Source organism: Drosophila takahashii, chromosome 2L, assembly GCF_030179915.1.
Source record: "Drosophila takahashii strain IR98-3 E-12201 chromosome 2L, DtakHiC1v2, whole genome shotgun sequence".
NCBI lineage: Eukaryota > Metazoa > Arthropoda > Insecta > Diptera > Drosophilidae > Drosophila > Drosophila takahashii.
The window spans coordinates 35,137,768-35,163,235 of record NC_091678.1 but is presented as its reverse complement, the minus strand read 5'-3'; the positions used below and the strand labels follow the sequence as shown (position 1 = coordinate 35,163,235).

The 25,468-nt window shown below is 38.6% G+C and overlaps 3 protein-coding genes and 2 long non-coding RNA genes across 13 annotated transcripts in view; 2 read left to right on the top strand and 3 right to left on the bottom strand.

The window, feature by feature from the left end:
• LOC138912708 (uncharacterized) lies at positions 1–25,126 on the top strand. Its single transcript, XM_070213966.1, has 7 exons — positions 1–66; positions 4,603–4,821; positions 4,900–5,103; positions 11,498–11,716; positions 11,795–11,998; positions 23,944–24,162; positions 24,241–25,126. The coding sequence occupies exons 3-7, from the start codon at positions 4,918–4,920 to the stop codon at positions 24,454–24,456; spliced, it is 1,044 nt and encodes a 347-aa protein (XP_070070067.1). The 5' UTR covers positions 1–66; positions 4,603–4,821; positions 4,900–4,917; the 3' UTR covers positions 24,457–25,126.
• LOC138912727 (uncharacterized) lies at positions 1,940–4,242 on the bottom strand. Of its 4 annotated transcripts, none has more exons than XR_011418288.1 (5): positions 3,787–4,242; positions 3,221–3,732; positions 2,963–3,144; positions 2,676–2,896; positions 1,940–2,616 (listed from the first exon to the last, which is right to left on the bottom strand). It is a non-coding gene; the product is annotated as an uncharacterized lncRNA (long non-coding RNA). The 4 variants fall into 4 exon arrangements; XR_011418287.1 differs by having other exon boundaries at positions 1,941–2,616; positions 2,676–3,144; positions 3,221–3,278; positions 3,363–3,732; XR_011418286.1 differs by having other exon boundaries at positions 1,942–2,616; positions 2,676–2,913.
• Positions 5,136–8,755, top strand: LOC138912689 (exportin-6-like). The gene has a single exon (XM_070213942.1). The coding sequence runs from the start codon at positions 6,450–6,452 to the stop codon at positions 8,397–8,399; it is 1,950 nt and encodes a 649-aa protein (XP_070070043.1). The 5' UTR covers positions 5,136–6,449; the 3' UTR covers positions 8,400–8,755.
• On the bottom strand, positions 8,808–11,137 carry LOC138912723 (uncharacterized). Of its 4 annotated transcripts, none has more exons than XR_011418278.1 (5): positions 10,682–11,137; positions 10,116–10,627; positions 9,858–10,039; positions 9,571–9,808; positions 8,808–9,511 (listed from the first exon to the last, which is right to left on the bottom strand). It is a non-coding gene; the product is annotated as an uncharacterized lncRNA (long non-coding RNA). The 4 variants fall into 4 exon arrangements; XR_011418280.1 differs by having other exon boundaries at positions 9,571–9,791; XR_011418276.1 differs by having other exon boundaries at positions 9,571–10,039; positions 10,116–10,173; positions 10,258–10,627.
• The window catches only part of LOC138912692 (uncharacterized), a 40,758-nt gene continuing 35,582 nt past the window's right edge, over positions 20,293–25,468 (bottom strand). For 2 of the 3 annotated variants that reach the window (XM_070213946.1, XM_070213948.1), the window contains exon 2: positions 20,293–23,233. In XM_070213946.1, coding sequence (XP_070070047.1) covers positions 20,441–21,538 — 1,098 coding nt within the window. In that variant the 5' untranslated portion in view covers positions 21,539–23,233 and the 3' untranslated portion in view covers positions 20,293–20,440. Of the gene's footprint in view, positions 23,373–25,468 lie in introns of those variants that run through there. The other variant, XM_070213950.1, reaches the window with a different exon arrangement.

Sequence of the window (25,468 nt, the reverse complement as noted above, 5' to 3'; positions counted from 1 at the left end):
TTCAAAGTGTGCCCATTTGGTTCGTTTAAACAGCGTCTGATTATTTACATCAGACATTTGCAAAAGGTAATTTTTATACCCTTGTAGAGGGTATTATAATTTCAGTCAGATGTTTGCAACGCAGTGAAGGAGACGTTTCCGACCACATAAAGTATATATATTCTTGATCAGCACCAATAGCCGAGTCTATCTAGCCATGTCCGTCTGTCCGTCTGTCCGTCTGTCCGTTTCTATGCGAACTAGTCTCTCAGTTTTAAAGCTATCGCGATGAAACTTTCCCGAAAGTCTTCTTTCTATTGCAGGTAGTACATATGTCGGAGCGAGCCGGATCGGACCACTATATCTTAAGGCTCCCATAGGAATATTGAAACATATATAAGAATATTCTTGTTAATTTGTAGGAAGTAGGCGTTTTAATTCTTGACTACTAAAAAACAAAATTCAAAAATAGGAACACTTAATCTGGAATCCCTGGAACTGCACCGAGTGAGTATTACTTTATCTGCAAGGGTATATAAGCTTCGGCTGGCCGAAGGTAGCTTCCTTTCTTGTTCATCAGTGAATTTATAACCATAATTGACAACACTGATATAAACAATTTTAGTATCGGACCCTGAAAACTGAAAAACTGAAATGAATTAAAAAACCTGCGAAGTAATAAGTACCTTTTACTAATAGGTAAGGTAAGGTAATCATTTTTATGTACATAATTTCGGTTTTCAGGGTCGGATGACTAAAATAGAATAAAACGTTTTTATATGTATGTATTTTATATGTAATTATACCCGTTACTCGTAGAGTAAAAGGGTATACTAGATTCGTGCAAAAGTATGTAACAGGTAGAAGGAAGCGTTTCCGACCCTATAAACTATATATATTCTTGATCAGGATCACTAGCCGAGTCGATCTAGCCATGTCCGTCTGTCCGTCTGTCTGCCAGTCTGTCCGTCTGTCTGTCTGTATGAACGCTGAGATCTCGGAAACTATAACAGCTAGAAGATTGACATTTTGCATGCAGATTCTAGGAGTTCCTACGCAGCTTAAGTTTGTTTCAAAATGGTGCCACGCCCCCTCTAACGCCCACAATCGCTTATATACGATTTTAAAAATTTCAATATTCGGAAAAGTAAAAATGCAGTTTTATGGTGTTTATCAATACCTATCGAAATGTAGAAGAAATTTATTAAATCGGACCATTCGTTAAAAAGTTACGGCGGATCAAAGTTTTTATCTCCTTCGCACTTTAGCTGAGTAACGGGTATCTGATAGTCGGGGCACCCGACTATAGCGTTCTCTCTTGTTTTTAAATATAGATCACACCATTCATTTTTGTGTTAATGACACGGAAAACAGAAGTTTCCTACCAGCACCTATTCACTTACATAGACTGCAACATATTTAGTTTGGATGGAGGCTCTTTTATATCGGATTATGAGAGGGCTATGAGGAATGCGTTAAGAAATTTGCACCCTAACACCAATTATTACGCTTGCTGGTTTCATTTTTGTCAAGCTTGTAAAAAAAATGCAAGACGCTTTCCAGGATTTGAAGTTGCAATCAAAAATAACAAAAGTGCATATATACTTTTCCTTAAATTTCTACATTTGCCTCTTCTACCCGCAAATTTAATACTGAATGCATTTAATGTATTAAAAGTCGAGACGATTGCGGTCAGCAAGACGTTATTTGACCCTTTTTTTTACATATTTTGAACATCAATGGCTTAAATGGCTCTGCGAAATAAGTCCCCAAGAAATAAGTCCCAAAAAAAAAAATGAAATAAGGCCCCAAAAATTGGGGAGTTGTTTCATATGAAATAAGTCCCCAATTTAAAAAACGAAATAACTCCCCAATCCCAAAAAGTCGGCAATACAAAAAAAATGAAATAAGGCCCCAAAAGGTTTGGGGAGTTTTTTCATATGAAATATAAGTTCCCAATTCAAAAAAAAAAATAACACCCCAAATTTGTTTTAGTTCTTTTGATGTGTGTATTTTACGTATTCTTTTTAAATTATTTAAAATTAAATAAAGACTTGCATGGTATCTTCAACATCTTTTCTGCAATAAGGGCACTTGTAATGGTCTAAGTTACTTGCAATTGCTTCTCCTTGTAGTTTTAGATGACATTCAGCGCAAGTTTTTAAATGTTTGCATGGAAAAAATAAAATATTTGGAACCAAGTCCAAACAAACCACACATTTACGATCGTCAGTTGTTGCTATCGAATTTTTAGCGGCTTCCTCCTCATCTGAATTTTCGTCTGCCGAATCGTCATCTACATCATCAAAAATGTTCTCTTTTTCCATCATGTTGGCACAAATGTCATTATCCTTATACACCATCCGAGAAAGAAAGGAAGCTGCATTTAGCTTTCCTTCCTCCAATAGCAATGTTGCTTCCTTAATCTTTTTATTATGTGTCGAAGAACCTCCACTCTCAGTTAGTTATAACTATAAATTGGCGACTTTTAAAGTATTCCTCGTCCCGAATAACTTTAACAAATTTAAAGAAATTGCCATTTGGCAACACAGAACGCCCTAAAACACCATTGTATCCTTCCACAGCTGCTGTCGTGCGAGTATTTTCCTTATACACTGAAAAGTTATTGCAGCCCACCTAATTACAATTTCAGAAATAAGTTAATATTTTTAATATTTTACGTTAAGAGGTGTTACCTTCTTAATCCACTGCTTGTCGAAATAAGTTAAAAAATTGCGAAAATCGTTGTTAACATCAAACATAAAAATTCGAATCTTGATTTCGTGAAAAGCGCTTTCAATTAAATACGGAGGTAGCAATGGTAAAGCCAATATTTTGTGAAAATCCGAACTAGCTAGTTTTGAATTCCTAATAAATTCTAGCAAGGACTTGCGTTTGCTCATATTTCTTCTTAATGCTTGGCAAAAATGGAACCTTAAAACGAAAAAAATGTAATCGAAAATAAAAACGGCAATTTACATACCAGCAACCAACAGTTTTAACTGTGGGATACACATTTCGGATGGCTTTTCTCATGGCTGCCTCATAATCTGTTATTATTGTTGAAGGCTCCAAATCGAATACATTTTCTTTGATATATTGTAATAATTCTTCATAACATTTTTTATTTTTTTTGTTCATTAAAATGAAAAATACTGGAAATACCTAAGAAGAAAAGGTTTAATTCTTAACACCCTCAACTTCCAAGAACTTATAAAAAGCAAAAAGTCTATAATATTACCCATAAGTATATATGAAATCATATTTATTCAATATCAAGCTGGCTTCATCAGCTTGACCTTTCCATCGTTAAGCATGTTAAATATTATATATTTATGAATTCATTAATATTCTATTTGTTTGGAAAGAATGCAGTTATTTACCTCCTCAAAATATTGAATATAAATAACAAGTAGCTGATTAAAGCACCCTTTTGGAACTATTTTAAAAGTTCCATCCATTAGGAATCTTCTATTCTGTGGAGGTATGTTTTCTTTTATTCCACTTATTATTTTTAAAGAGGAAAATATGCAAAAAGCTTGTTTTTCCTCCTCGAATATACAAGCGGTAAAGAATGGCAGTGGATTTGACATATCCTTGGTTAGACCAAAAGAAGTCCACACATGCTCAAAATTGAATGCCTCTATAACTTGCACTGGAAGTTGAGGTGAAGTAATGAAGGTTTGGCTAGCGATATATTGTAAGCCGCGTCGAATTTTGCCAAACTCAATGTTTTTTGTATCTTCTGGGAACCTACAAAATAATTAATATTTTATAAAGTTGCATAAGCACAATATCAATAAATACCTTTCGCAGGTATTACGATACGCTGATCGAATGCAACTGATGGCACTATTTTCTGCTCCTAGAACGCCATTTACGTTAGAACATTGTTGTTTCATATCATTTAGAGCCATTATTTTTAAATACGCCTCTTCCTCGTTTTCATGGTTATGTTCAATAAATTTTGTAGGCAGTTCGCAGGTACCGTTTTCCAAAAGATTTAACCGAGCGCGGCAAGTTTTTTTTTCGGCATTCTAGTTTTGTTATATTATTATAACTCGATTTTTTCATATACAACATTTTATGCTCTCTAACATAAAACAAATGGCCAGTTCGGCGTAGACCTATAATTCTCTCGCACTCCATAGTTCACGTACACGTCGCGCAATGTAAATAAGCGAACTGAGCGACTTACTAGTAAACCAAGGCTAGGTTATGATGTGATAGCTGTCAGGCGTTGCCTGGCACACTTAGACCTATTTTCTGTCAAACAAGAAAAATGAAATAAGTCCCCAAAAATTGGGTTTGGGGACTTATTTCATATCCACTTTTGGGAACTTATTGCATATGAAATAAGTCCCCAATTTTTTTTCCCCCAAAAAATGAAATACTTCCCCAAAATGACATCTAAAATCGTTGTTGTTGTCCCCATACAAATTTTTGGGGACTTATTTCATTTATTTTTTGGGTACTTATTTCTTGGGGACTTATTTCGCAGAGCCGCTTAAATCGGTAAGTTTTTTAAGACTTTGATTTGATCTGATCACTATAAGTACTATATATACATGACCATTTTTGCTAAAAATAATTAGATTTCATACAATAATTTCTTATTTTCAGGAGGGAACAGAACGCATTTCAGTTTTTAAGAGGAACACAAGGACGACCAGCTCGATTGAAGCTTATAATCTAAACTTAGGGAGGAAAATACATGCAAAAGGACATAAGTTCAAATTTGTGAAATGCCTCATTGATGCGGAATACGAAAAATCAAGAGAATTAGCACTCTTATTTCATAACGGCGGTCTAGGAAACGCTGCACCGAAGCGCCATTTGCGGGTAAGTTTCTATTGATAAATAAATTAAAACTAATAAGAAACCATTAATAATAAACATGTTTTGTATTTAATATCTTAGGACCGAGCCGAAAAAATAATGGACGAAATGAATTTGTTGGATCGCCAAGAAATTGATGTCACCGGATTTTTAGCGCGGACTGTGGGTCTCTGCGACAACCTCCACAAAAAGGATATTTTTGATTCAATCGACGAGGAAATGACACCAAACTTACCAAATCTGGCTTCTTTGGACATTTCCATTTCTTCATCCAGTTTAAATGAAGTACTTAATTGAATTAAGTTTAAGTCGAGCATAATTCTCAAAATGAATCTTTATACCCTTGCAGAGGGAATTATAATTTCAGTCAGATGTTTGCAACGCTGTGAAGGAGACGTTTCCGACCACATAAAGTATATATATTCTTGATCAGCACCAATAGCCGAGTCTATCTAGCCATGTCCGTCTGTCCATCTGTCCGTCTGTCCGTCTGTTCGTTTCTATGCGAACTAGTCTTTCAGTTTTAAAGCTATCGCGATGAAACTTTCCCGAAAGTCTTCTTTCTATTGCAGGTAGTACATATTTCGGAGCGAGCCGGATCGGACCACTATATCTTAAGGCTCCCATAGGAATATTCAAACAAGTATAAGAAAATTCACTAACTTTGTAGGTAGTAGGCATTTTGATTCTTGACAACTTAATATATGATGGACGTTGATGCACTACGAGCAGTACAAACAAGTGGCCCAACGATACCAAGCACGTGCTTGTTACGCGCGGGACCCTTTATCAATTAGGGCAAAAATGCGAGTTCGCGAGGAAAAGACATGAAACCAAATACTACAAATACTACAACTAAGATTGAAGCAAATGAGATAATATTTTAGTTTTTAATACGGGGATAGATGTTGAAGTGCAAATTAAATGATAAAGATTGTTATAATTTTTACATAAAACACGAAAATGCTCATGCAAAGTAAAATTTGAAGTACATCGAGGCAAATTAAGAGGGTAATAATTTCGTGTTAGCCTAACGGGAACATTAAAAGTTAAACGGCTTACCAGTTCTACGGAATCAATATCACCTCTTATAAGATTTTGCATAAAAATAGTACCAAGCATTATTCTACGGTTTTCAAGTGTAGGTAAATTAAGCAATAGTAATCTACTCTGGTAGGAAGGTAGCCTTACGTTTTGATCCCAGTTCAAACTACGAAGGGCAAAAAGAAGAAATTTTTTTTGCACCGACTCAATACGGTCGATGTGCACTTGATATTGTGGACTCCAAACTGAAGAACAATATTCCAAAATAGGACGCAAAAACACTCATAGCTTTATTGACAGTGGCCATTATGTGGCAATCAAATTTAAGTTTTGGGTCGAGAAGAACACCTAAATCGTTAATTGAATATATTCGGTCGAGTGGTGTATTTTGAAGAGAATAACTAACAAACGTAGGAGTGCCCCTATAAAAAGTCAATCTGCTCTACGGCTGCACCACAGAATTACATGGCGCTTTGGACTTCACCGAAAAGCTTGAGATATGGACGCCCATCATCAAGGGCATTGCCCAACAGCCCGCCAAAATTACGCGCTTCAACCATGTGCTCACCCAGCTGGTGGATGAGATCATGCGGCGCACTCAATTCGAGGCCAATAAACCCGAACTGGAGGTGCTGGACAACGAGCTCATGGAGGACGATACCTCCGCCACCGAGTGGCAGCAGTTCCTGGACCAGTGCTTCGAGTCCCTGGCCCTGCTGGCCAACACCCGCGGCGCCCACATTGTCTTCGCACAGGTCTACAACCACTGGTCGCGGCCGCAGATGTATCTGCTGTCGCTGGAGCACGCCCTGGATCACGGGAGTGCGCGCAGCTACGAGGCGGCGCGCAAGCTGAAGGGCGCCAATGTGGGCGAGATATTGAGAGACTTCGCCACCGTCTGCCAGGCGGTGGTGCGTCTGGCTCCGCTGATGGACACCTCGTCGGCGGCGCCCGGCGTGGCGGACGAGATGGAGTGCCAGCTGCAAATGCTCTCAGACAGTCTTCTGCAGACGCTGCAGCTCCTGGCCAGCAATCGTTTGGGTAGCGGCGGCAGTGAAATGGATAAGGCCACGTTTCAGACTGATTTGGATAACCTATACGCTCAAGTTCTGCTGGCCATCAGGAGCATCTTTCCGCTAACGAAAGCCATGAGCGGCGAGGAGCTGCTGCACCGACTCTTTGCCATTTTGGGCAGCATCTTTGCCTGCAACGGCTCTTTATCGGCCGCCTCGCCAATTGTACAGCAAGCGGCCAGCGAGCTGCTGCTCTTCATCTCGACTGTGATACGGCCCAAGTGCCTGTTGGATATACCGCAAATCCAGAGCCTCCTGCAGGCGGGGTCACGCCTGGGCGCCCAGCTGCCGCGCCAGGTGTGCATCAATGTGCACATCAGTCTGGTCAGCTACATGGTGCTGCCGTGGAAGTGCGTGCCCGAGCAGCAGCAGGACTATCCGCGCCGTCTCTGGATGCTGCGCGAATATGTCCAGGGGCTGGCGCAGAACTTTCTCGATCTGGATTTGGGCCAGGCCAACGAGAGCAAGGTGGCGGCGACGACGCTCAGTCTGTTGGGCACTTTCACGGCCCTCATCGAGTATTTCAAGGCCACCGGAGGCAATGCTAAGGATATGCTGGCGAGCACATTTAAGCCCATTTTGACCAAGGCCCTGATGATCTTCAACAGCTTCGGGCTGAGCAGCATTGCCATGGCCATAACGGTGGCCGAATTTAGTCTCAGTATGCTGCGCACATTGCCCACTCATTTGGGCGCCCAGTTCATCAAGGAGATGATCACTTTGTTCATCAGTGTCAGCAGCAGGGAACAACTAACGCTGAGTCGACTGGCTGTGATGGAAAAGATACTGCAGATGTTCAAGCTGATTGTCGAGCAGCCGGGCAGCGCTTCTTTGGGCCTGCTGCCCTCCATTTTGGACTTTAGCACTCAGCAGATTTTGCCGCTGTTGCAGCAGCAAAATGCAGCCACCGATAATAGCGAGATTACCAGTCTGCTGTACGCTTTGTTTGATAGTGTGCTCACCTGCAAGTGGCAGTTCTTCTACAAGAATCAGCTCTCCAATGGGCATAGTGGCTCCGGTGGCAACTTCAACTGCAGCGACAATTTGCATCCGGCCCATTTCATGGCCATCCTAAATGCCTACGGTCAGATGTTGGTCAGCGGCACGGATCCCAGCAATGTGCGCAGCGTTCTCTTCTCCATGCAGAATGTAAACGAACGGAGTCGGCTGTATCAGCGTGCTTTGTTCAAGGAGCAGCTGCTGGCCTCCTTTCAGCGAGCGCTGCTGAATTTGCTGCTGAGCGGAGAGGGCTCGCTGCACTTCGATATGATTGCCCAGGCCCTGTATGCGATGGGCCAGGTGGACCGACGCCAGTTGCTCGAGAGCTTTGCCCACGCCTCGTTGCCGGTGGCGCAGACGGCGCTGGAGGAGATCTGCCAGACAAGTGACATTCCAACGTTTACGCAGAAACTCACGCAGCTCATGCAGGACGCCCACTGTGTGCATCTCAATGAGACGGCGTAGGCCCTACTACTCAGTACTTCCACTGCCCCCCATTCATCCTCCTCCTCTTTTTAGTTTGTTCATTTAGAGTGCTTGCTTGTAAATAGAATACTTAATCGTTTTATGTTTTGTTTAACTTTTTAATTTACTTTGCCGTCGCTTCGTCTTGTATGCCATATGTTTTCCGTCACTGTTTGTGTCATCTTACTCAGTTTTTGATTCCCCTGTGTAACCCACCCACTGTATCCCCACCAGATTGCGTTTGGTTCCTTCTTTGCGCGAGGTTGTGTTTCCAATTAGGAGATCGAACAGCATTCATCCCGATTGATAAAAGACATTAATTGTTAATATTAAAAAAAAAAAACGAAAAACAAAAATTCTTTAGCTTAAATGCATACTTATCTTTAATTTTATGTTTACCACGTAACATACATACGATTACTCTGCTTTCTGTGCTGTCACCGCAAATCGATAAAAGTCATACCTATATTCTTAGTAGCATATATACATATTATATACATAAATTAATTAGCATATATCAATATGTAAATCAGTTACGTCATAAGCAAGTAAAAAAAAAGTATCAAGTTGCATTTAAGGCAGTTCAGATTTACTCACACCATCCCTGAAAACAATCAATATCTGACTGTAAGTTGAAACCGGACGCTACATCTTTATATGATAAACAGAGCTTAACATCGTCAGCGTACATTAGTACACGAGAATGAGCTACGATAGATAGATTTTTAGCGGCTTCCTCCTCATCTGAATTTTCGTCTGCCGAATCGTCATCTACATCATCAAAAATGTTCTCTTTTTCCATCATGTTGGCACAAATGTCATTATCCTTATACACCATCCGAGAAAGAAAGGAAGCTGCATTTAGCTTTCCTTCCTCCAATAGCAATGTTGCTTCCTTAATCTTTTTATTATGTGTCGAAGAACCTCCACTCTCAGTTAGTTATAACTATAAATTGGCGACTTTTAAAGTATTCCTCGTCCCGAATAACTTTAACAAATTTAAAGAAATTGCCATTTGGCAACACAGAACGCCCTAAAACACCATTGTATCCTTCCACAGCTGCTGTCGTGCGAGTATTTTCCTTATACACTGAAAAGTTATTGCAGCCCACCTAATTACAATTTCAGAAATAAGTTAATATTTTTAATATTTTACGTTAAGAGGTGTTACCTTCTTAATCCACTGCTTGTCGAAATAAGTTAAAAAATTGCGAAAATCGTTGTTAACATCAAACATAAAAATTCGAATCTTGATTTCGTGAAAAGCGCTTTCAATTAAATACGGAGGTAGCAATGGTAAAGCCAATATTTTGTGAAAATCCGAACTAGCTAGTTTTGAATTCCTAATAAATTCTAGCAAGGACTTGCGTTTGCTCATATTTCTTCTTAATGCTTGGCAAAAATGGAACCTTAAAACAAAAAAAATGTAATCGAAAATAAAAACGGCAATTTACATACCAGCAACCAACAGTTTTAACTGTGGGATACACATTTCGGATGGCTTTTCTCATGGCTGCCTCATAATCTGTTATTATTGTTGAAGGCTCCAAATCGAATACATTTTCTTTGATATATTGTAATAATTCTTCATAACATTTTTTATTTTTTTTGTTCATTAAAATGAAAAATACTGGAAATACCTAAGAAGAAAAGGTTTAATTCTTAACACCCTCAACTTCCAAGAACTTATAAAAAGCAAAAAGTCTATAATATTACCCATAAGTATATATGAAATCATATTTATTCAATATCAAGCTGGCTTCATCAGCTTGACCTTTCCATCGTTAAGCATGTTAAATATTATATATTTATGAATTCATTAATATTCTATTTGTTTGGAAAGAATGCAGTTATTTACCTCCTCAAAATATTGAATATAAATAACAAGTAGCTGATTAAAGCACCCTTTTGGAACTATTTTAAAAGTTCCATCCATTAGGAATCTTCTATTCTGTGGAGGTATGTTTTCTTTTATTCCACTTATTATTTTTAAAGAGGAAAATATGCAAAAAGCTTGTTTTTCCTCCTCGAATATACAAGCGGTAAAGAATGGCAGTGGATTTGACATATCCTTGGTTAGACCAAAAGAAGTCCACACATGCTCAAAATTGAATGCCTCTATAACTTGCACTGGAAGTTGAGGTGAAGTAATGAAGGTTTGGCTAGCGATATATTGTAAGCCGCGTCGAATTTTGCCAAACTCAATGTTTTTTGTATCTTCTGGGAACCTACAAAATAATTAATATTTTATAAAGTTGCATAAGCACAATATCAATAAATACCTTTCGCAGGTATTACGATACGCTGATCGAATGCAACTGATGGCACTATTTTCTGCTCCTAGAACGCCATTTACGTTAGAACATTGTTGTTTCATATCATTTAGAGCCATTATTTTTAAATACGCCTCTTCCTCGTTTTCATGGTTATGTTCAATAAATTTTGTAGGCAGTTCGCAGGTACCGTTTTCCAAAAGATTTAACCGAGCGCGGCAAGTTTTTTTTTCGGCATTCTAGTTTTGTTATATTATTATAACTCGATTTTTTCATATACAACATTTTATGCTCTCTAACATAAAACAAATGGCCAGTTCGGCGTAGACCTATAATTCTCTCGCACTCCATAGTTCACGTACACGTCGCGCAATGTAAATAAGCGAACTGAGCGACTTACTAGTAAACCAAGGCTAGGTTATGATGTGATAGCTGTCAGGCGTTGCCTGGCACACTTAGACCTATTTTCTGTCAAACAAGAAAAATGAAATAAGTCCCCAAAAATTGGGTTTGGGGACTTATTTCATATCCACTTTTGGGAACTTATTGCATATGAAATAAGTCCCCAATTTTTTTTCCCCCAAAAAATGAAATACTTCCCCAAAATGACATCTAAAATCGTTGTTGTTGTCCCCATACAAATTTTTGGGGACTTATTTCATTTATTTTTTGGGTACTTATTTCTTGGGGACTTATTTCGCAGAGCCGCTTAAATCGGTAAGTTTTTTAAGACTTTGATTTGATCTGATCACTATAAGTACTATATATACATGACCATTTTTGCTAAAAATAATTAGATTTCATACAATAATTTCTTATTTTCAGGAGGGAACAGAACGCATTTCAGTTTTTAAGAGGAACACAAGGACGACCAGCTCGATTGAAGCTTATAATCTAAACTTAGGGAGGAAAATACATGCAAAAGGACATAAGTTCAAATTTGTGAAATGCCTCATTGATGCGGAATACGAAAAATCAAGAGAATTAGCACTCTTATTTCATAACGGCGGTCTAGGAAACGCTGCACCGAAGCGCCATTTGCGGGTAAGTTTCTATTGATAAATAAATTAAAACTAATAAGAAACCATTAATAATAAACATGTTTTGTATTTAATATCTTAGGACCGAGCCGAAAAAATAATGGACGAAATGAATTTGTTGGATCGCCAAGAAATTGATGTCACCGGATTTTTAGCGCGGACTGTGGGTCTCTGCGACAACCTCCACAAAAAGGATATTTTTGATTCAATCGACGAGGAAATGACACCAAACTTACCAAATCTGGCTTCTTTGGACATTTCCATTTCTTCATCCAGTTTAAATGAAGTACTTAATTGAATTAAGTTTAAGTCGAGCATAATTCTCAAAATGAATCTTTATACCCTTGCAGAGGGAATTATAATTTCAGTTAGATGTTTGCAACGCTGTGAAGGAGACGTTTCCGACCACATAAAGTATATATATTCTTGATCAGCACCAATAGCCGAGTCTATCTAGCCATGTCCGTCTGTCCATCTGTCCGTCTGTCCGTCTGTTCGTTTCTATGCGAACTAGTCTCTCAGTTTTAAAGCTATCGCGATGAAACTTTCCCGAAAGTCTTCTTTCTATTGCAGGTAGTACATATTTCGGAGCGAGCCGGATCGGACCACTATATCTTAAGGCTCCCATAGGAATATTCAAACAAGTATAAGAAAATTCACTAACTTTGTAGGTAGTAGGCATTTTGATTCTTGACAACTTAATATATGATGGACGTTGATGCACTACGAGCAGTACAAACAAGTGGCCAAACGATACCAAGCACGTGCTTGTTACGCGCGGGACCCTTTATCAATTAGGGCAAAAATGCGAGTTCGCGAGGAAAAGACATGAAACCAAATACTACAAATACTACAACTAAGATTGAAGCAAATGAGATAATATTTTAGTTTTTAATACGGGGATAGATGTTGAAGTGCAAATTAAATGATAAAGATTGTTATAATTTTTACATAAAACACGAAAATGCTCATGCAAAGTAAAATTTGAAGTACATCGAGGCAAATTAAGAGGGTAATAATTTCGTGTTAGCCTAACGGGAACATTAAAAGTTAAACGGCTTACCAGTTCTACGGAATCAATATCACCTCTTATAAGATTTTGCATAAAAATAGTACCAAGCATTATTCTACGGTTTTCAAGTGTAGGTAAATTAAGCAATAGTAATCTACTCTGGTAGGAAGGTAGCCTTACGTTTTGATCCCAGTTCAAACTACGAAGGGCAAAAAGAAGAAATTTTTTTTGCACCGACTCAATACGGTCGATGTGCACTTGATATTGTGGACTCCAAACTGAAGAACAATATTCCAAAATAGGACGCAAAAACACTCATAGCTTTATTGACAGTGGCCATTATGTGGCAATCAAATTTAAGTTTTGGGTCGAGAAGAACACCTAAATCGTTAATTGAATATATTCGGTCGAGTGGTGTATTTTGAAGAGAATAACTAACAAACGTAGGAGTGCCCCTATAAAAAGTCATAACGTTGCATTTAAGGCAGTTCAGATTTACTCACACCATCCCTGAAAACAATCAATATCTGACTGTAAGTTGAAACCGGACGCTACATCTTTATATGATAAACAGAGCTTAACATCGTCAGCGTACATTAGTACACGAGAATGAGCTACGATAGAGGGAAGATCGTTAATAAACAAAGTAAACAGCAAAGGGCCTAAATGACTACCTTGAGGAACTCCAGATGTCACGTTGATCATTTTAGAAACAGCGCTCTTAAATATAACCCTCTGAGTCCTACCATTCAAGTAACTTGAAATCCAAGTTAATAGATTACATGGGAACCCAAGCTGATCTAATTTATATAAAAGGAGAGAGTGGTTAACAGAGTCAAAGGCCTTACTAAAATCTGTATATATAACGTCAGTCTGCATGTTATTCTTATATCCATTTATTACAAAAGATGATAATTCAAGAAGGTTGGTGGTGGTCGATCTTCGCTTAACAAAACCATGCTGACACGGTGATATTAGCGAGGAACATAAATGCTGCAAATGAGAAGTAATAATACATTCAAATGCTTTAGGAATTGCCGACAATTTAAAAATGCCTCTATAATTCTGGGCATCCGCCTTCGCACCCTTTTTGTGGAGTGGAATAATGAAAGAGTCCTTCCAGATAGTTGGAAAAACTGATGATGAAATAGACAAATGAAAAAGTTTAAGAATCGGTTTACAAATGGTTGATGCACAAAACTTAAGCACACTCCCAGGGAGTCCATCAGGACCGGGAGAATACGTTGGCGTTGTTGTTGCTAAATCCTTTAAAAGAGAACTTTCGGTAATTACAGGGGTAAAAATACAATTAGCCCTATTTAAGTGGTTAGGGTAGATAGGGTTTGACCAAGCAGCCGAACTATAAGTAGTTTGGAAAAACTCGGCAAATAAATCCGCAATTTCAGAATCCGACGATGCCTCTTTTGAGTTTAAACGTACCGATGAAGGCAATGCCGAAGACTTACGCTTGGCATTAACGAAGTTATAAAACTGCTTCGGATCATTTGAAAACTCGAATTTACATCGATTTAAATACATGGAATAGCAATGACTGTTGAGAACATTAAAATCTGAACGAGCCACAACATATTTCGCAAAATCAGATGGCTTTCCCGTTTTTTTATACTTTTTATAAGTGTTGGATCTAAGATTTTTAAGTCTTTGAAGCTCATTGTTAAACCAAGGAGGCCTGTTTAGCTTCGGAGGAAGACTGTCAGGCACGCATACGGATCTAAAACAAAGACTAGATCTAATTGTCTATTTAATGAATTTCGTATAAAGCTTACTTGCTGTAACGATAATTCTAAAAGGCCATCCACAAAATCATGGGCGGATAAAGGAGTAGCGACAAGTGAGTCAGTGGGAAGAGACCAAGAGATATTTGGGAGATTAAAGTCACCCAAAACAATCAAAAGGTCTCTGTTGGAAAGAAAGGATAGAACAGATTTTATAGCAGACAGATGGTGATCATAAATTATTAAATCAGAGCCAGGAGGAATATAAGAGCAGGTTACAAAAATAGATAAGGATTGAATGGAAACTTTGACGCTAACAAATCCAATATCGTTAGGGATATGAATGTTAAGCCTCTCCGATGTTAAACTAGAGGTAACGGCAATCAGAACACCACCCCCCCTACGCGGGGAGCGATCGGTCCTGTAGGTGTTAAAGTTCATTGACAAAACTTCAGAGTCAGATATCTCTGGTTTCAGCCAAGTCTCCGTAAAAGGCAAAATATCTTCAGTAAATGCAGAGGAGTCAGCATAAAGCTTTGGTAGCTTCATATTTAGTCCTCTAATATTTTGATAAGCCAAAAATAAACCTGTTAGTTTTTTGGCACAGTGGAAGGCCTATTATTAGGCACAGTGGAAAGCCGATTATTAGGCACAGTGGGAGGCCTGTTATTTGTTCTCGGTTTATTGGGAACAAATTCTTTTATTACCAAATCATCATTAAGCCAAAAGCTTTCAGAAAGTAGTACATTAAACACATCAGGCGGAGCAAATATTTTAAAAGAAGATATCCTACGGGCGTACGAAAATCGAAATTGTTCAACTTCAATGTCCTCGGATGGGAATTTTTCTCGTATGAATTCCATAACATCCTCAGATTTGGTATCCGGGGTAAATCTAGAAACAAACAATTGCTTCCTATGTGGAACAACTGAAAGTTTCTTACGCCCCCCAGCAGCAGTCTGAACCTCACTCGGCTGGGACCCAGAAGCGGTTCCTACTGTATCTACGGTCAGCACCAACTTCTGTGGCTCAGGTTGGCATCCAGAAACAGGGTCACCTCCGGAACTGGCTGTTACCATAGGCACAGGTGGCTCGCTTACCCCTGTACCGACCGGAACTGCTGCAGCTACCGAGTTCAATGTTTTGTTTTGTTTCACGGTCTTATTAACCGCCCCTGAGCTGGCTTTTTTCCGTTTAGGCGACTCGGTTAATAATAAGTTCTTATTATTAAATTGGTCGAAAACTGAGTTGAACCCGTCATTGAGCTGTGTGAAAACTCGTGAAAGGTTCAATAGTCCGTCTCGAGTCTGCCTCATAAAGCTGCTCATTTCGACTGTCATTTCCTTGCAGGACTCACATGCCCACATGAGACCGGTACGCATTTCAATGAAGTCTTTAACTCTGCCAGTAAATCCTGCACATTTGACGTGCATGACCGAATCGCAGAGCCAGCAGATAATAAAAGAATCTTTGGTTGACATCGGTAGAGCACAACTTTTCTTTATACAGATAAGGGCCATTTTATAGGAAAAAAAGATTATTCAAAGAAATAGAAAATAAAATGTGGAAAATATACCTCGAGTAAATTTGGCACTGGGATCAAATTCCAAAACCGCAAAAAACACAAAACGCAAAAGTATAAGAGCGCGAGATCGCGAATTAAGTCGAGAGCAAGAGAGCGCGAGAGAAAAAGTGTTCAATCGACTGAGCGTGGCTTGTGGGGCACCAACAACAAAACGAACGAACAGTTACAATGTAAAGCGAGAGAGAGAGAGACTATGAGAAAAGCACACAAGAGTCTACAAGAAATTTTGCAGGTTCCGAGAGAGCGAAATTACAGTTATAATAGAGCGGAATAGAGAGAGAGAGAATACAAGAGCAAATTTAGAGAGTGCAAAATAACACCAACAAAGCCAAGATATTAAACAAATCTAATGGAAATTGTTAAAATAACTAAAACCACATACCCGTTAAACAGGGAGATCTATTTAAAACACTAACGCGATTGTTAGGCAAACTTTGTTAGTAAGCTAAACACAAAACACTTGCGAAAAAAATCACAAAAATAAATCAAAAACTCAGAGCACAGGTAAACACAACCGTTCACAAGCGACGCTAAATCGATATAAAAACAAAATTTAAATAATAGGCACGCTGAATCTGGAATTCCTGGAACTGCACAGAGTGAGCATTAAACTATAGGTGTTTGCTTTATCTACAAGGGTATATAAGCTTCGGCTGGTCAATGTCGAAGCTAGCTTCCTTTCTTGTTTTTTCTAATTTTTGTTGATCTCTTATAATTTTTTGTTGTAAATGAATATTTTTTCGTTGATCTCTTATAATTTTTTCTGTGAAATTGTGAATTGAAGAATAAAAATAAAGGTAAAAGTTAACTACTGGGGCGCCACAATGTAAATGGGAAATTAAGGATACCTAAAGTTGATACCGGCGATATAATTTCGTTTGCTAACGTCATAAACTTGCCGACAGCGACCTTATGTCGCACTCAAACGTTTTTGACTTTTTAAAATTACATAAAGCCGCCAGAAATAGAGCGACATTGTCCCGCCGCGAATTTGTACTGTCGGCGGACTTATGTCGCTATGCCATTAAAGAGAATTGAGTTAAAAAGTATTTAAAAATACCTTTTAAACGAGGTATAGCACATGACTGTAGCTTTAGTAATTCAAAAGTTACGAAATTTAGGTATTTGTAGCCTTTTTCCCGCTAAAGTAGCGGGTTTTTCCAAAATTCGTAAAGCAAAAGTTTTGTATATGGAACTGCTTAAAGCAATTTTAATGATTTCATGACCCTAACATACAGTTTGGATACGTTCCCACAAAATTCAATACTTAGGCAGCGATAGTTGTTCTGAACTGGCAAAAGTGGCTACTTTAGTTTTTCTATAACTTTTGAACCTGCAATTTTACAATAACGTGATATATACCAAAATTTAAGGAATCTCATGGGCTATATAGTTTATAATATAATCGTTTGAGCCATTTTTGAGAAATATAAAAAAAAAAGCTAAAAATAAAGTTAAACGAGGACGGAAGCTACCTTCGGCAAGCCGAAGTTTTAATACCCTTGCAGATTTTACGAATTAAAACTTGACTAGACTAGCAACATGCATTAATAAACAACAAAATATTTTATAATTGAAAAAATAAAATTTTAAAATTTTTCACCCTATTGTTCCTATGGGAGCTATAGGATATAGACGCCCGATCGGCACGCGCGTTTACCCTAATGAAGGTACGCACAAAAAAATACGATTTGGAAAGTTTCATGGGAATAGCTAATATTTTGCGCGAAATATCCTGAAAAACGTCAAATTTTGACCGATTTCACCCTATTGTTCCTATGGGAGCTATAAGATATAGACGTCCGATCGGCACGCGCTTTTACCCTGATCAAGGTACGCACAAAAAAATACGATTTGGAAAGATTCATGCCAATAGCTGTTACACTGAGCGAAATATCTTCATTTTTGTGAAAGCTATATCCGATTGTTCCTATGGGAGCTATAGTATATAGACGTCCGATCGGGTCGGCTTTCAAACTTGATCTGCGTACACATGTTTTAGGACGACTGTGAAAGTTTCAAGGCGCTAGCTTTTAAACTGAGCTCGCAAACGGTATTGAAACAGACATACAGACGGACAGACGGACATGGCTATATCGACTCCCCTATTGATCCTGATCAAGAATATATATACTTTATGGGGTCGGAAACGTCTCCTTCACTGCGTTACAAACTTCTGACCAAAATTATAATACCCTCTGCAAGGGTATAAAAAAATTTGTTATGTGCAAAACCTTTTAGCTATAACAAATACATAACAAATGTTTAGAAGTTGTTTATTGTACTTCAAAATACCTTTAATATGAGGTAAGGGACAAGTCTGTAGCAAAAGTATTTCGCCAGTTATGGGCTTACAAAATTTAGCCATTTATAGCAGTTTTCCCGCTAAACTAGCGAGTTTTTCCAAATGGGGTACAACTATTGTTTCTTATATCGAGCTGTTTAACACCATATCAAATTTTCAGGACTTTAAACAAGCGTTTTGGCACAAACTGACAAGCGCACAAACTGACAAACAGAATTACATTTTCATTTTGAGAAGAAGAAGAAAATCTTATTTTGGCTATAACTTTTGAACGGAGCATCGGATTTTATCATATGACGCCTTATTCGACGAGTATTTTAATAGAAACACAACTAAAACATTGCGAGAGGGCTTGTATCCCCACCGGCCCACAGTGCGGCGTCTAAAACAAAAAGCCTGCCAAAATGTTTTTTTTAAGATTTTCCAAAATGTGGCAATGCTACTTTAAAAACAATTGAATTCCTTATACAAATCAAAAAGAAAAAGTGATCTGTGATGAATGTTTCTCCCACTAAGATTTGATTTGTTGTTGATTTTGTTGATTTTTACACCCGTAAAGGGCATATTGTATTCGTGCAAAAGTATGTAACAGCTAGAAGGAAGCATTTCTGACCCTATAAAGTATATTTTGCATGCAGATTCTAGGAGTTCCTACGCAGCGCAAGTTTATTTCAAAAAAGTGCCACGCCCCATCTAACGCCCAGAATCGCGATTTTAAAAACTTAAATATTTCGGAAAAGTAAAAATGCAGTTTTGTTGTGCTTTTCAATGCCTATCGAAATGTAGAAGAAATCGGACCATTCGTTAAAAAGTTATGGCTCATCAAAATTTATATCTCCATCTCCCTCGCACTCCCTAGAGTTGAGTAACAGGTCGGAGCACCCGACTATAGCGTTCTTTCTTGTTCAAAAGCTAGTGATCAGGATCACTAGCCGAGTCGATCTAGCCATGTCCGTCTGTCCGTCTGTCTGTCTGTCTGGATGAACGCTGAGATCTCGGAAACTACAAAAGCTACAAGATTGGCATTTTGCATGCAGATTCTAGGAGTTCCTACGCAGCGCAAGTTTATTTCAAAAAAGTGCCACGCCCCATCTAACGCCCAGAATCGCGATTTTAAAAACTTAAATATTTCGGAAAAGTAAAAATGCAGTTTTGTTGTGCTTTTCAATGCCTATCGAAATGTAGAAGAAATCGGACCATTCGTTAAAAAGTTATGGCTCATCAAAATTTATATCTCCATCTCCCTCGCACTCCCTAGAGTTGAGTAACAGGTCGGAGCACCCGACTATAGCGTTCTTTCTTGTTCAAAATAGTATTGTAGCCAATAAGAAAAAAAAGTATTTTTAATAAAAATTTTGTATACATCTGGGCGGTTCTTTTACAAACCGAACGGATTTGGCCAAAAAAAAAAATTCACAATTTTGATTTGTCTGAAACTTTTTTTACGTGTACTATTCGGAAAATAAGTAAACACGTGAATCAGGATTTAACCGAAAAAAAATATTGTTTTTTTAAGAATTTTTTTTAGTTTGCCAAAAAACGTGAATTTTTTAAAAGTACCCTCTTATTGAAAATCTGTATCTCCGGTTGTAGTAAATCGATTGACTTCGTGTCATTCATTTCTCTACAACCTCTTCTTAAAAAAAAATTTTTTTTTTTAAATGGGTTTTTAATTTCTTAAAAATAAAAACAAATTAACATTTTTAAAAAAAAGTTTTAACGGGTTTGTTGTCATACGCAGCTTTAAATTTATATTCTTTCAAGCCCAGCTCAAATAGTAATAATTGCGTGGTTTTTTAGACGTTATAATGTTTATTTGCTGACTTCAATAATATCTCCCAAATTACGTAAAAATACTAAATTCATGTATGACTGCAGATTCTGTTAACTTTTAAACTTAATTCTGATCTTCCCCAACATTCTCCCCCCCCCCCCCCCCTGAAAGAACCTGGGTAATTCCAAGAACATTCAACAGGCAAAGGGGCGATTTTGTGTATTGGCCTGCGCGGAGTGCCTTTGTTAGTTTTTAGATCTACGACTCGAACCCGGTCGTCCTTTCCAGAAATCACAGCCGTGACTGGTGCTAAGTTTCAGTGCTGTGGAGGCGCTGTGTCCTCGTGAATGATCACTAGCTGGCCAACTCTGATGTTGTCTTGAGGTTGAGTAAACTTAGTTCGCTTTTGCAGGGTATGAATGAAGTCGCGCTGCCATATGCGCCAGAATTGCTGCTTCAGGAATGTTATTCGTTGCCATCGTGTCAGAGAGTGGAGTTGGGATGCGTCGTCCGTAGCAGATGAAACTTGAAGGTGCTCCTCCGGTGCTGAAAGCAGTGGTCCACCAATGAGTAGGTGAGCTGGGGTTAGCGCGAAACCATCGTTCGGGTCGTCAGACAGAGGAGCGATAGGTCGCGAGTTCAGTATCGCTTCGATCTCTGTCAACAACGTTAGAAGTTCTTCGTAGGTCAGGTGAGCTTCTGCGGCATTCTTGACCAGGAGAGTTTTGGCGCCCTTGCAGGCGCTGTAGGATTCCAGCAAGCTGATGCTCTCCTGGCTCAAGACTGCACGTTTGAACTCCATTAGTTTAGAAGCTGCCCCGACGAAATTTGTTGCATTGTCACATACAATGCGTCTGGGAAGGCCACGACGTGCGATGAACCTTCGGATACAAGATAGAAATGAATTAGTTGTCAAGTCAGTCACAAGCTCAATGTGGATTGCTTTAGAGGTAAAGCAGACGAAGATTGACGCATAGGTCTTGTACGGTGATTTGCTTCTTATTTTGTAGGACGTCATAAAAGGCCCACAAAAGTCGACTCCGGTGACAAAGAATGGGCGCTCTCCAAGTAGACGGTCAGATGGGAGGTTTCCCATGATCTGAGATAATAGACGCGGCTGGTAGTGAAAACAGTGTGTACAGGCGCGTACCACCTTCCTCGTTAGGTCTCGAGCATTGACGACCCACATTTTTTCACGTAGCAAGGATAGCAGTACCTTTGGTCCGGCGTGCAAGTTTGACCTGTGAAGAAATTCTACGAAAAGTTTTGTGAATTTGTGATCCTTGGGTAGAATCGGTGGGTGCTTTGCGTCAAACGGGATGTGTGCGTTTGCCAATCTTCCGCCGACTCGAACCACGACCAGTGTTGCATTTCTTGTCTTGACTTCATGAAGAAAAGGTGCCAGTGCCTGCATGCTTGGCTGTAAAACTTTATTTTTACGTAACAAGCCTATTTATTTGCTGTATGCTGAGTGTTGAACATGTGCTACTATTCGCCAAAACGTGTCAGTGAGCTCGGTCGCTGGCACATGAACTAGTTCTTGAGTGATTGGTAGAACTTTATTAAAAACGCGGAAGATAAAGGAAAGGGCTCGCAAAGATTTTATGTAAGACGATGAATTATTGATCACCTGGTCAATGATGTTCATATCAACCGACGACTCAATGTTGCTGATTAATAAGGTTTGTAGCTGAACTTTGAATGGAGGATCTGTTTCTTGTCGTAAAGCAACAGAGTCTTTAAGAGTCGGCCAGTCCTTTTCTGCAAGCTTGAGGAAGTTTGGACCGGTGAGCCATATGTTTTCTTGTATCTCCGAAACGCTACAGCCGCGAGACACTATGTCTGCGGGATTCTTCGGGCACATAACGCCACTCGATGTTCTTATCCTGTTGCTGAAGTTCCGAAACTCGATGGGATTCAAAGGTTGGCAAAACTGATGAATGCTTGCGAAGCCATTGCAGTACAGTCTTTGCATCAGTCCAGAAGTACACTTTGGATATGTACTGCTGCAGTTTCTGTTGAAACTTGTGGTAGGTTCGACTAAGTAGAACTGCTGCAGAGAGTTCTAATTTCGGGATGGACAGAGTTTTGATGGGTGCTACCTTTGATTTGCCGATTAGAAAGTGGATTCTGATAACTCCGTCGACTTCTGTGCGCACGTATAAACAACACCCATATCCACGCTTGGATGCGTCTGCGAACCCGTGAATTTCTCCCTTGTTGTGGGGTGATGTGAATACGAAGCGCGGAACTTGTATTTGCGAAATGTTTTGGAGGTCAAGTTTTAAAAGGTTCCAAGTATTGACTAAATCCTCTGGGATCAGTTCATCCCAGGACAGATTCCTTAGAACAAGATCCTGGATAAATATCTTGCAGTTCATGATTATGGGCGCAATTAATCCAAGTGAATCAAAAACTCGTGCCACTTCTGACAGCACTGTTCTCCTGGTCGGATTCTCCGAAAATTCCACCTGGTTGTGGAATACGAACAAATCCTTTGAAGGCTGCCAAGCGAGTCCAAGCATCTTCGTTGATTTGCATTCGTTTAGTTGCATCGGGATTTCGTTGTCAGAGGATTCTACTAGAACAGCTGAGTTGCTGTTGAACTTCGTCATGGTTAATCCCGCCTTGCTGAGTAGCTCTGTAATTTGCGTCTTTTTTGACAACACTGATATAAACACTTTTAGTATCGGACCCTGAAAACTGAAAAACTGAAATGAATTAAAAAACCTGCGAAGTAATAAGTACCTTTTACTAATAATCCTGGTTAAATATCTTGCAGTTCATGATTATGGGCGCAATTAATCCAAGTGAATCAAAAACTCGTGCCACTTCTGACAGCACTGTTCTCCTGGTCGGATTCTCCGAAAATTCCACCTGGTTGTGGAATACGAACAAATCCTTTGAAGGCTGCCAAGCGAGTCCAAGCATCTTCGTTGATTTGCATTCGTTTAGTTGCATCGGGATTTCGTTGTCAGAGGATTCTACTAGAACAGCTGAGTTGCTGTTGAACTTCGTCATGGTTAATCCCGCCTTGCTGAGTAGCTCTGTAATTTGCGTCTTTTTTGACAACACTGATATAAACACTTTTAGTATCGGACCCTGAAAACTGAAAAACTGAAATGAATTAAAAAACCTGCGAAGTAATAAGTACCTTTTACTAATAGGTAAGGTAAGGTAATCATTTTTATGTACATAATTTCGGTTTTCAGGGTCGGATGACTAAAATAGAATAAAACGTTTTTATATGTATGTATTTTATATGTAATTTTTAAATATAGATCACACCATTCATTTTTGTGTTAATGACACGGAAAACAGAAGTTTCCTACCAGCACCTATTCACTTACATAGACTGCAACATATTTAGTTTGGATGGAGGCTCTTTTATATCGGAATTTAAGAGGGCTATGAGGAATGCGTTAAAAAATTTGCACCCTAACACCAATTATTACGCTTGGTGGTTTCATTTTTGTCAAGCTTGTAAAAAAAATGCAAGACGCTTTCCAGGATTTGAAGTTGCAATCAAAAATAACAAAAGTGCACATATACTTTTCCTTAAATTTCTACATTTGCCTCTTCTACCCGCAAATTTAATACTGAATGCATTTAATGTATTAAAAGTCGAGACGATTGCGGTCAGCAAGACGTTATTTGACCCTTTTTTTTACATATTTTGAACATCAATGGCTTAAATCGGTAAGTTTTTTAAGACTTTGATTTGATCTAATCACTATAAGTACTATATATACATGACCATTTTTGCTAAAAATAATTAGATATTATACAATAATTTCTTATTTTGTACTTATTGTCCAGGAGGGAACAGAACGCATTTCAGTTTTTAAGAGGAACACAAGGACGACCAGCTCGATTGAAGCCTATAATCTAAGCTTAGGGAAGAAAATACATGCAAAAGGGCATACGTTTAAATGTGTGAAATGCCTCATTGATGCGGAATACGAAAAATCAAGAGAATTCGCACTCTTATTTCAGAACGGCGGTATAGGAAACGCTGCACCGAAGCGCCATTTGCGGGTAAGTTTCTATTGATAAATAAATTAAAACTAATAAGAAACCATTAATAATAAACATGTTTTGTATTTAATATCTTAGGACCGAGCCGAAAAAATAATGGACGAAATGAATTTGTTGGATCGCCAAGAAATTGATGTCACCGGATTTTTAGCGCGGACTGTGGGTCTCTGCGACAACTTCCACAAAAAGGATATTTTTGATTCAATCGACGAGGAAATGACACCAAACTTACCAAATCTGGCTTCTTTGGACATTTCCATTTCTTCATCCAGTTTAAATGAAGTACTTAATTAAATTAAGTTTAAGTCGAGCATAATTCTCAAAATGAATCTTTATACCCTTGCAGAGGGTATTATAATTTCAGTCAGATGTTTGCAACGCAGTGAAGGAGACGTTTCCGACCACATAAAGTATATATATTCTTGATCAGCACCAATAGCCGAGTCTATTTAGCCATGTCCGTCTGTCCGTCTGTCCATCTGTCCGTCTGTTCGTTTCTATGCGAACTAGTCTCTCAGTTTTAAAGCTATCGCGATGAAACTTTCCCGAAAGTCTTCTTTCTATTGCAGGTAGTACATATTTCGGCGCGAGCCGGATCGGAACACTATATCTTAAGGCTCCCATAGGAATATTCAAACAAGTATAAGAAAATTCACTGTAACTTTGTAGGTAGTAGGCATTTTGATTCTTGACAACTTAAAAACAAAATTTAAATAATAGGCACGCTGAATCTGGAATTCCTGGAACTGCACAGAGTGAGCATTAAACTATAGGTGTTTGCTTTATCTACAAGGGTATATAAGCTTCGGCTGGTCAATGTCGAAGCTAGCTTCCTTTCTTGTTTTTTCTAATCTTTGTTGATCTCTTATAACTTTTTGTTGTAAATGAATATTTTTTCGTTGATCTCTTATAATTTTTTCTGTGAAATTGTGAATTGAAGAATAAAAATAAAGGTAAAAGTTAACTACTGGGGCGACACAATGTAAATGGGAAATTAAGGATACCTAAAGTTGATACCGGCGATATAATTTCGTTTGCTAACGTCATAAACTTGCCGACAGCGACCTTATGTCGCACTCAAACGACTTAAAGTCGCGCGATATTATGACGTTTTAAAATTACATAAAGCCGCCAGAAATAGAGCGACATTGTCCCGCCGCGAATTTGTACTGTCGGCGGACTTATGTCGCTATGCCATTAAAAAGAATTAAGTTAAAAAGTATTTAAAAATACCTTTTAAACGAGGTATAGCACATGACTGTAGCTTTAGTAATTCAAAAGTTACGAAATTTAGGTATTTGTAGCC